The following is a 9,655-nucleotide window of genomic DNA, read 5'->3' as shown; positions in this document are numbered from 1 at the left end:
TATAAAAACTGCAGTGGTTGTGTTGTTAATAAACATATGAACCTATTAGTTCAATACTAGTTCAGTGTAGTGAAGTCAACATCAACAACCTCTCATCCTCCATGAAAGAAAAAGCTATCTTTAATCATAACTTGATACACTGCAAGAGCTAGATGTCGATTGTAGCAGGCAGACCTTGTCTGCTTGCTTGCTCTTTCTTCCTGGTCTCTCCTGGCCCCTCTGCTAATGAGTGGGTGGGGCCAATCATTCAATTAGGCCCACCATGTGCTACTTTAGGAGTTCTACAGCAAGAGGCTCGGTAGGTTCCACTGTTTGTCCCTCGGCTGAGCACTGGGGTCTACCGGCCAGCAGGTATGTTGCTGCCCTAATGCTGTAGACTAAAATGTGCTTGGTTTAGCTAAACTCCATTTCTCTGTAGCCCTAGATGGATGGATATGCTATCCTCATCTGCTGTCAGTGGAAAATTGCCATAGAGAAGAATATGGGTATGTATAGCTCTAAAATAAATTGATGTTTGGGGAAATGGTATCAGGTTTGATGTATTTTGTTTGTCTTCCAGGTAGCACGGCTTTTCCATCCGCGTTGCCCTCAGCGTAGGTCGTGCTGCTGTCTTGTCTGTCTTAGTTTTGTTTGGTTTCTGTTTAGCTTTGCTCGCACTTGGCAACTACTTGCATTGTACTTGTACCCTTCTGTTTTACTTTACTTTATTATCTTAGTTATACAGTGTGTGTTTTGCATAGTCTGGGAGCAACAACTTTTAACTATTTGTTAATTTGGCAGGCAGGGTTCTCGCTGGCGGGAGGCTAGTCCGTTACCTAGTGGTGGTGCAGTAAAGATGCACATTTTGGTGTGGTCTGCGGTGTCATGATTTGATCTTTCTTGCTGTGCGTGTGCATGTGTGTGGGCTCTAGGGCACGTTATCAGTAGTCTGCCTCCCCCCAGGTAAGCCTCTGCCTTGCTCATCCTGCTCCATCGTGCCTCCCCTATGGAGCCTGTGCTAGTTGTGATCATTTTTAATAAACAAAGGTGCAACAAGAAAACATAATAAATATTTTTGTACTTTCCTAACCCAGACTAGTCTTTATGTCTTTTTGCAGCTCTCCCCCCTTCCTTTTCCCTGGTTTTAGTTAAATAAACTTGGTCATGTTTCCACTGGAATTCACGTCTCTGCCTCGTGTATACGAACCTGTGTGCTATGGTGCAATAGTGTGTGCTCTTAACTCATTCCCTGGGTGCTAGGCCCAGGGTGGCGTAGTCTGGCTAAAGTGATTGGCATTTAGTGCCGCTTTCCCTCTTCGAAAACCTTGCCCTGCTACACTATGTTATCAGACTACTCTTAATCAGACTCCCCCTTATGATCTGCAGCAAGGCTGCAAGATTATTCCCTTAGCTAAAGTGTTGTCGCCTATAACACTGTGTCCTATTAAGAGCTTAGTGCGTCATACCATCAACAATTTGATACATTCACTGCTGTTGGTAAGATTACAACTTGCTAAACTGGCCCCCAAGTATGAATTTAACCGATATGCTTCAACTCTGTCAGTGTTGTCACTGCGAGACAACATATGGTGCATATGGTGGCCTCAAAGCAGGACCTGGCAGAGCTCAAGGCCTACACACCTAGCCAATCAACAGTCAAAACACATCTGTGTCTACCTTGAAGCAAGAACATAGCGTCCGCATGGCTTCCAGTGTTTGCGGCCTACACATGGAACAGGATAACTTGGGTCAGGTTCTATTAGCATGGGGAGCAGGGAGCTTGGAGAAACAAGTATTTAAGCAAAATGGTCATACTTTCTATGGGGCCTTTATTAAATTTACAAATGGAAAATGAAAACCAAATGTTTATGTTTCAAGGCTAAATATAGGCCAATCCAGTGACAAGGAGCACGTCTGAAGAGGGCGACAGATGTATGACACAGGAGCGATTGATCAGAAGATGTTTTTTTGGTGTTTTGTTCATTTTCAAAAACAATTAGAGACTTTGCTGCCATAACATTTTGTTTAAACAAACGCAAAAACTAAACAAATAATTGCTACAACATGTCATTTACGATTTCGTCATAGCATAAGGGCGCCTGCAGGAATAAAATTGGTGGAAACATTTAACACCTTTCTACCACCTAGGAACACTAAGGATAGCGTTATTCATATTTTTCCTTTTCCAATTTCAGTCAGCTAGAAAGCAGCCTGCATACTTTCACGCAAATATTTGGTCAACTTCATACAGCCATAAAAAAGCTATTGCCCTCCATTTTGCAAATCATTATCAGCTTGGTGCATGTGTTTTTCCGATTTAGGCTATTGCAAGTGCATAAACTAATGGCAATGCTTAGCCTTCATTCAGAAATCTTTAATTTTTGGATTTATTAGTTATTTTAGTTTTATGTTTGAAATGATCAAACAAAAATTAGCCTATTACACATGTTAAAATCGATTTTTCATTTTTGAAACTCATTTTACCTAGCCAAATCGATTTCAATATCGATATTCGATTTTAAAGTGACAGCCCTAGTGTGTGTGCATGCATGTATCTATGTGTGTACATGCGTGTGTGCATGAGTGCCTGTTTGTGAGCTTTGTTAAAATGAAGTAAATACATTTCAACATCATCTGTACCCTTTGCTCAACACCATCATCTACAGGCAGATGCGTGTACAGGCAGATGTAGTCTCCCCCGGGACCAAACGAAATTTCCGTAAAAGTCTACCCACAAGTGTGCCCTGGTGTTTATTGGCTGTAGCTGCTGAACACATAAACTGAACCCAACATGCATTTCCCCCCTGTGCTTGCTGTAGCTGCTGAACACAGCATCTGAACCACACACGCTTCTCATACTGCAGCTATAGAAGATGATGATTTATTTGATAAAGATGGATTGGAAAGATGGAAAAGATGGATTCTCTAGTATTTCGCAAGTTTTTTTATCGCTTTCAAATACAGTATAGCTGAAATTGTAACATCCAAGCCGATAAAATAACAGCATTTAAGGTAAGAATTTATTCAACTGTAGCAATAGGTGGTGTTGCTGATGCTGTTTGTGTGTGTGGCATGTGTGTGTGCACATTTGGTTATGTGCATGTGCTCCAGCAATGGTCTGATAATGCTGATAAGTTTATTCTTGTGTGAACCACTGTCTCATGTCTTTATATAATTATATAAATGGCAATGCTTTCAACACAAAAGACTATTTATGGCATTGTAAACTGAAGCAAAGGTGAAAAGGTGGTCTGTTGTATTGTGTGAAGAATTTAAAGGGCCGTTCACACCAGAAACAATAACTATAACCCATAACGATAAAAACGTCCACACTGACTGACCAACGATAAGCAAATTATCTCCTTGTGATGGCTAAAATGTGATGGGTTCTGATTGGCTGTTAGCTTTTTATCGTTTTCAAAATCGATCTGAAAGTGATCCCCAACAATATTGTTCTTCATGTCGTTATCGTTCATAGTTTATATGTGAACGTCATCATTCATATTAACAAGAACAATATTTTTTTTTATAGTTAACGTTATAGTTATCATTCTTGGTGTGAACGGCCCTTAAGTTAGAACAAACCGTCAATTTTAGCTTAAAGACCTGTATCCTGTGCACGGTGTCCTATTAGGCCTACTAACTAGGTGAGTGAGTCTTAAAAAAATAAATCAATTAGCCAATCAGACATTGGACAAGAGGTGCTAATTGGAAGCCAGGCCTTATACCCAACCATCACTATATATCACACAGACCCAGAGGTGGTCTTTCATGTTTGTTTACGTAACAGGTAAGTTGTCAGAGACATTACAGTTTTAACTAATGTTCTTTTTTAACATTTAACAGTTTCTTTAGGTTCTTCGTGGAGCTTTTTTGAAATTATTATTAAAAGAAGCCTAATGCAAGTATTTATTGATTATTTGGTGAAGGTGCATTTGGAGGAGCCTGCGTTTTGGACAGACTTTTTAGATTATTATTTGAAGAATGGTGAGTGCCTCTTACTTATAAGTTAGGCTTACTGTTTGACTTGTGTGATGGGCCAGGTATTTGTCATGATGGTGGGTTTTCATATATTTTCTTGATCATTTTACAGAGGGAGTGCATTTCTGTCCATGTTGGCCAAGCTGGTTTGCAGATTGGAAACTCGTGTTGGGAATTGTACTGCTTGGAACATGGTATCTGCCCAGACGGAACAGCTGCTGATGATAGCAAAACTCTACTGGACTCCTCCTTTGGCACCTTTTTCAGTGAGACTGGTCCTGGGAAGTATGTTCCTAGGTCCATATTTGTTGACTTGGAGCCATCAGTTATAGGCGAGTAGTGTCCTTTGAAATAGTTGTTTGGCTTTTGAGCAAATGTAAATAAAAATGTGGGTTTGTGAAGGTCTGACTAGATATTTCCTGACAGATGAGATCCGTAATGGGTCCTACCGTCAGCTGTACCATCCGGAGCAGTTGATTAGTGGTAAAGAGGATGCAGCCAACAACTACGCTCGTGGTCACTACACCATTGGAAAGGAAATTGTGGATCCGGTCCTGGACAGGATTCGTAAAATGGTAGGTGACCAGATTAACAGTTGCTTGCTCAACTTTTCAAAGATTGGTCAACATATTTCCTTGCATTCAGTATCTTTAGTATTGGTGTGCACATGTTTTTGGTGATCCCCCATTTAGTGTGATTCCTCATTTGAGGCCTCTACATCACAGGTCTCTAACAGGTAGCTTGTGAGCTACCAGCCCCCCCCCCCCCCCCTTTAAGTAGCTCTCCAAAAGGTTTGAGGAAGATGTAGAACCCAGTCACTTGAGAAACATGTTAAAATTCAGTCTACAAAGAGAGAAGGTAGAGGAGTTGAAATTAACCTTTAAAAAGCATATCTTATTCAGCAGTTTTGGGTGGAGGTCAGCTATGTAAATACATGGAATGCTACTATTGACATAAAAGGCTTTCGGCCATGTTCATTTTGTCAAAGTAGCGCTCGGAGGAAAAAAGGTTGGTGACCCCTGCTCTACATTATGTCTGTAAGGGGTAGGATTGTTTGAGAATCATAACAGGGTGTGTTTGATGTTTTTCTAGTTTGTTGCAGAAAATCCACTTGGTCTTTGTTTGCATTATCTCTAGGAGTTCAGAGTTTCTAATTTATGGTGCAGAATGTGACTACTGAATTTGTCTCAGACCGACCAGTGCTCGAGTCTCCAGGGATTCCTCATCTTCCACAGCTTTGGAGGAGGCACTGGCTCTGGCTTCACCTCCCTGCTGATGGAGCGTCTTTCTGTGGACTACGGCAAGAAGTCCAAGCTGGAGTTCTCCGTCTACCCTGCTCCCCAGGTGTCCACTGCTGTAGTGGAGCCCTACAACTCCATCCTCACGACCCACACCACTCTAGAGCACTCTGACTGTGCCTTCATGGTGGACAACGAGGCCATTTTTGATATTTGCAAGCGCAACCTTGACATTGAGCGTCCCTCCTACACCAATCTGAATCGTCTTGTCGCCCAGATCGTCTCGTCTATCACTGCATCTCTACGCTTTGATGGGGCTCTGAATGTGGATCTTACTGAGTTCCAAACTAACCTTGTTCCCTACCCCCGTATTCACTTCCCCCTGGTCACCTACGCGCCAATAATCTCTGCGGAAAAGGCATACCATGAGCAACTCTCTGTGCCTGAGATCACAAATGCTTGTTTTGAGCCAGCAAATCAGATGGTGAAGTGTGACCCAAGGCGTGGTAAGTACATGGCCTGCTGCGTGCTGTACCGTGGGGATGTGGTACCCAAAGACGTCAACGGTGCCATTGCTGCCATCAAGGCACGCCGATCCATCCAGTTTGTTGACTGGTGCCCCACTGGCTTCAAGGTGGGCATCAACTACCAGCCGCCAACGGTGGTGCCAGGAGGTGACTTGGCCAAGGTGCAGAGGGCAGTGTGTATGCTGAGCAACACGACTGCCATCGCTGAGGCCTGGGCTCGCCTGGACCATAAGTTTGACCTGATGTACGCCAAGAGGGCCTTTGTGCACTGGTATGTGGGTGAGGGCATGGAAGAGGGGGAGTTCAGTGAGGCCAGAGAAGACATGGCTGCACTGGAGAAGGACTATGAGGAAGTTGGGGCAGACTCAGCAGAGGATGGTGAAGAAGAGGAAGAAGAGTACTAGAGTTTCTAAGGTTATTTATTTGTATGTCAGTTTAACTAATAAATGTTGGTATTGCAAATATATATGGGTTGTCTGAATCTTTATCCCCCTGAAGTAATACAGAAAAAAATCCACTGAGGACTACAGATTAATTTTGTGAGTAATTTACTGCATTACCTGACACCCCTATGGTATATTGCAAAATCAAGCACAAAGAATTTCTGAGCTTCCATTTACATGCCCCTAGAGAGTAACACTTTAGCTGCCTGGCTGCGTTAGCTGCTGACTGTAGCAACTCAAGCTAGGTAAAACTGATTTTTTTTTTTTTTTTTTCCCGCAACAACGTTCTATGTGAGCACTCGCTGGAGCTGAAGGCATCTGAACACACAACACATTTTGATATTTTTTCTTAATTTGGGTGTTTTATTTAAGTGTATTAAGATTCCAGGCACATATCTTAATCACATGGACTGTATCTGTGCTTCTGTACATTCAGACACAAACGCCTTCACTGCCCCTCTTTGCTTCTATGCCAGATGCCACTGGCATATTTCCCCAATATAATCTAACGCTTTCTGACTTGCAGGAGCTCAGCTCAATGGGACCTGCCATAATTTTCTGTGTCTGTTTCACGTTTCAACCAGGAACGTGTCTGAAGATGGCGTCAGACGTATGACACATGAGCGATTGAGCAGAAGATGCATTTATTGAAGTTTTGTTCAGCTTGCTGCGTGCGTGATTTGATTGAGCTCAATAAGCTCAATGCCAATCAAACCAGCTAATAGGCTAACTGAAATAACACCATGCCAATCTCTATCTATGGTGAAGGGTATGTGGTGATGTGTGGCTATTTCAATTCCAAAGGCCAAGGCAACTTTATGATGCATAGTATCCTGGATCCATTAACTAACTGGCCTTTAAAAATAAAAATCTGCTTGACATAGTTGCTTGAACAATGGTCATTCTGTTTTCTAAAGAGAAGCAAGACCTAATCCTGTGAAGTGCACCTAATTTAATTTTTACCTTTTTTGTGACCAAGCACATGTGTTCTAAATGATTGTTTGTTATCTAACCAAATGCCCAGATATTTGGATTGAGAAACTTATTCAGTTTGTGTCACACTTTTTCGATCTAGTAAAGATCATACATTTAGTTTTTGCTTCATTCAGAACCAGTTTAAGTTCTTTTAAGGATTTCTGCGCACAATCAAATGCATATTGAAGATGATACTACTTGCTCTACAGATGGTGCATAGGCATAAAGGAATGTCATCTGCATAGAAATGCACTTTACAATTTTCTATTGAAGGACAGATATCATTGATGTACAACGTAAACAACAGTGGCCCCAAAATTGAGCCCTGTGGAATACCATTATTTAGTCTCAATGGCTCTGAGGTTGATCCTGTCACATCTAGCCATTGTGTTCTATTAGAGAGGTAGTCTTGAAACCATTTAAAGGAAACTTCATCTAGACTAAAAGAGGTCAGTTTTTCAAGAAGTAACCTGTGATGAACAGTGACAAAAACCTTAGACAAATCAATAAACAAAGCTGCACAATGTTGTTTCTTACTGTCAACAACAGTAGCTATATCATTTACTACAGCAGTTGCTGCTGTAATCGTGCTGTGGCCAGCTCTGAACCGAGATTGATAAGGACTTAATATAGAATATGATGACAAGGCCCCGGCCGTGGCGCAACTGGCTGGGGCACCTGCAATGTACACCGACGACCCGGGTTCGATTCCCGCTTGTGATGAATACGAGGGAGACTCAGATGCGGAGAATACTTTTTATAGGCAAAGGGCAAATCCAGTGGCAAAATCCAGTAACACAATCCAGGTCATACACAGTTTCACAGGTAAAGGGCGAACAATCCAAATTACACAAGTCCAAGAGTCGGGGTCAGAAGGTACAGTCCAGGTCATACACGGTTTCACAGGTAAGGCAAATAATCCAAAATCGCAGGTCCAAGAATCGTTGTCGGGGTACGGAACAAGGTCAAAGAACAATAAAGTCACAATTCTCGCAATACTGCTAATAACACACGGCTTAGTAAGTTACAAGAGAAACAATACCTCACGCTGAGGCAAGGGAGACAGAGTCATTTTAAAGCCAGTGGCTAATTAGTTGATCGACTGCAGGTGGTTAGAACTCCGGCGAAGCGGAGCAGGACTGGAGTGGGCGTGGTCGACGCAGCCGACGGGACAGAGAGGGCTGCGCAGGCTGAACCGGCGTTACAGTACCCCCCCCCTTCACGGGAGGCTCCCGACGACCTCGAAGTCGACGGCCGTCCCCGGCGACGAGGTGCAGGGCGGTCCGGACGGCTCCGGTGGAATGCTGCCATCATGTTCGGGTCCAGAATATCCCGAGTCTCGGCCCAGGACTGCTCCTCCGGGCCGCACCCCTCCCAATCCACCAGATACTGCAGACGACCCCCACGTCTCCTGGAGTCGAGGAGGGCACGAACGGAGTAGGCCGGTTCACCACCCACATCTAGGGGCGCGGGACAACTCTGCGCAGTGGTGGGCGGGTACATTGGGCTGTAACAGACAGGCTTAAGCAGAGAAACATGGAAAGTGGGCGATATCCGAAATCTGGGTGGGAGCAGGAGTCGATAAGCAACAGGGTTAATCTTCTTCAAAATCCTGAAAGGCCCAATATAACGAGGACTTAGCTTAGTACACGGCAGTCTCTGCCTGATGTCCCGCGTGGACAGCCACACTCGCTGTCCCGGTTTGAAGTCTCCAGACCCGAGATATAAACTGTGGGCCGCGGTCTGACACAATGTCTTCGGGGATTCCATAGAACCGAAACACCTCCTTGAATAAGGCCTCTGCCATTTCCATCGCACTGGGGAGACCAGAAAAGGGAATCAAACGGCACATCTTAGAAAAACGATCCACCACCACCAAAATTGTGTTGAACCCATTAGACATTGGTAGATCAGTGATAAAATCAATACTGAGGTGCGACCAGGGACGGTCCGGCACCGGTAGCGGTTGCAACTCTCCAGAGGGCAGACCTCGTGGGGTCTTCGACTGTGCGCATACCGGACAGCTCAGCACATAATCTCTAACATCGTCGGTCAGGGATGGCCACCAGAATTTCCGCGTCAGAAGTTCGGTAGTACGAGTAATACCTGGGTGTCCAGAGCTGAGGGACGTGTGGACCCATTGCATAAGCTGTGAGCGCACTGATGTCGGTACATACATCCTTTGTGCAGGTGTTTCGGGTGGAGCACCCTCCTCCCGCAGCGCCTCCAAGATAGCGTTCTCGATCTCCCAGCGGACAGGGGCTACTATGCAGGCCGGATTCAGGATAGGCTCGTCGACCGGGGGGGCGTCCTGAGAACAAAATCTTCGAGACAGAGCATCAGCTTTGCAATTCTTAGACCCAGGACGATATGTAACAACAAAATTAAAACGAGTGAAGTATAAGGCCCACCTGGCTTGTCGTGCGTTCATTCTCCTGGCGCCTTTGATGTACTCCAGGTTGCGATGGTCCGTGAGTACCACGAACGGGTGCCTCGCTCCCTCTAACCAGTG

At 44.2% G+C, this 9,655-nt stretch overlaps 1 protein-coding gene across 1 annotated transcript; it reads left to right on the top strand.

Annotated features, from left to right (window-relative positions):
- The first annotated feature begins 1,681 nt into the window (after positions 1-1,681).
- Positions 1,682-6,129, top strand: LOC143109240 (tubulin alpha-4A chain-like). The gene is made up of 4 exons (XM_076271896.1): positions 1,682-1,732; positions 4,073-4,292; positions 4,387-4,535; positions 5,152-6,129. The coding sequence occupies exons 1-4, from the start codon at positions 1,682-1,684 to the stop codon at positions 6,127-6,129; spliced, it is 1,398 nt and encodes a 465-aa protein (XP_076128011.1).
- The last annotated feature ends 3,526 nt before the right edge of the window (positions 6,130-9,655 follow it).

Source organism: Alosa pseudoharengus, unplaced genomic scaffold, assembly GCF_046254945.1.
Source record: "Alosa pseudoharengus isolate Yale_2024_CS ecotype anadromous, Long Island Sound unplaced genomic scaffold, YU_APseudo_1.1 YU_APseudo_1.1_scf_7, whole genome shotgun sequence".
Lineage (NCBI taxonomy): Eukaryota > Metazoa > Chordata > Actinopteri > Clupeiformes > Clupeidae > Alosa > Alosa pseudoharengus.
This window is presented reverse-complemented; position numbering and strand designations above follow the sequence as displayed.

Excerpts from the sequence above, each read along its gene's own strand:
- LOC143109240 (XM_076271896.1), top strand. The coding sequence starts at position 1,682 with ATGGCTTCCAGTGTTTGCGGCCTACACATGGAACAGGATAACTTGGGT. Across the intron at positions 1,733-4,072 it reads AACAGGATAACTTGGGTCAG|AGGGAGTGCATTTCTGTCCA; the intron begins GTTCTATTAGCA and ends ATCATTTTACAG. Across the intron at positions 4,536-5,151 it reads TGGACAGGATTCGTAAAATG|ACCGACCAGTGCTCGAGTCT; the intron begins GTAGGTGACCAG and ends AATTTGTCTCAG.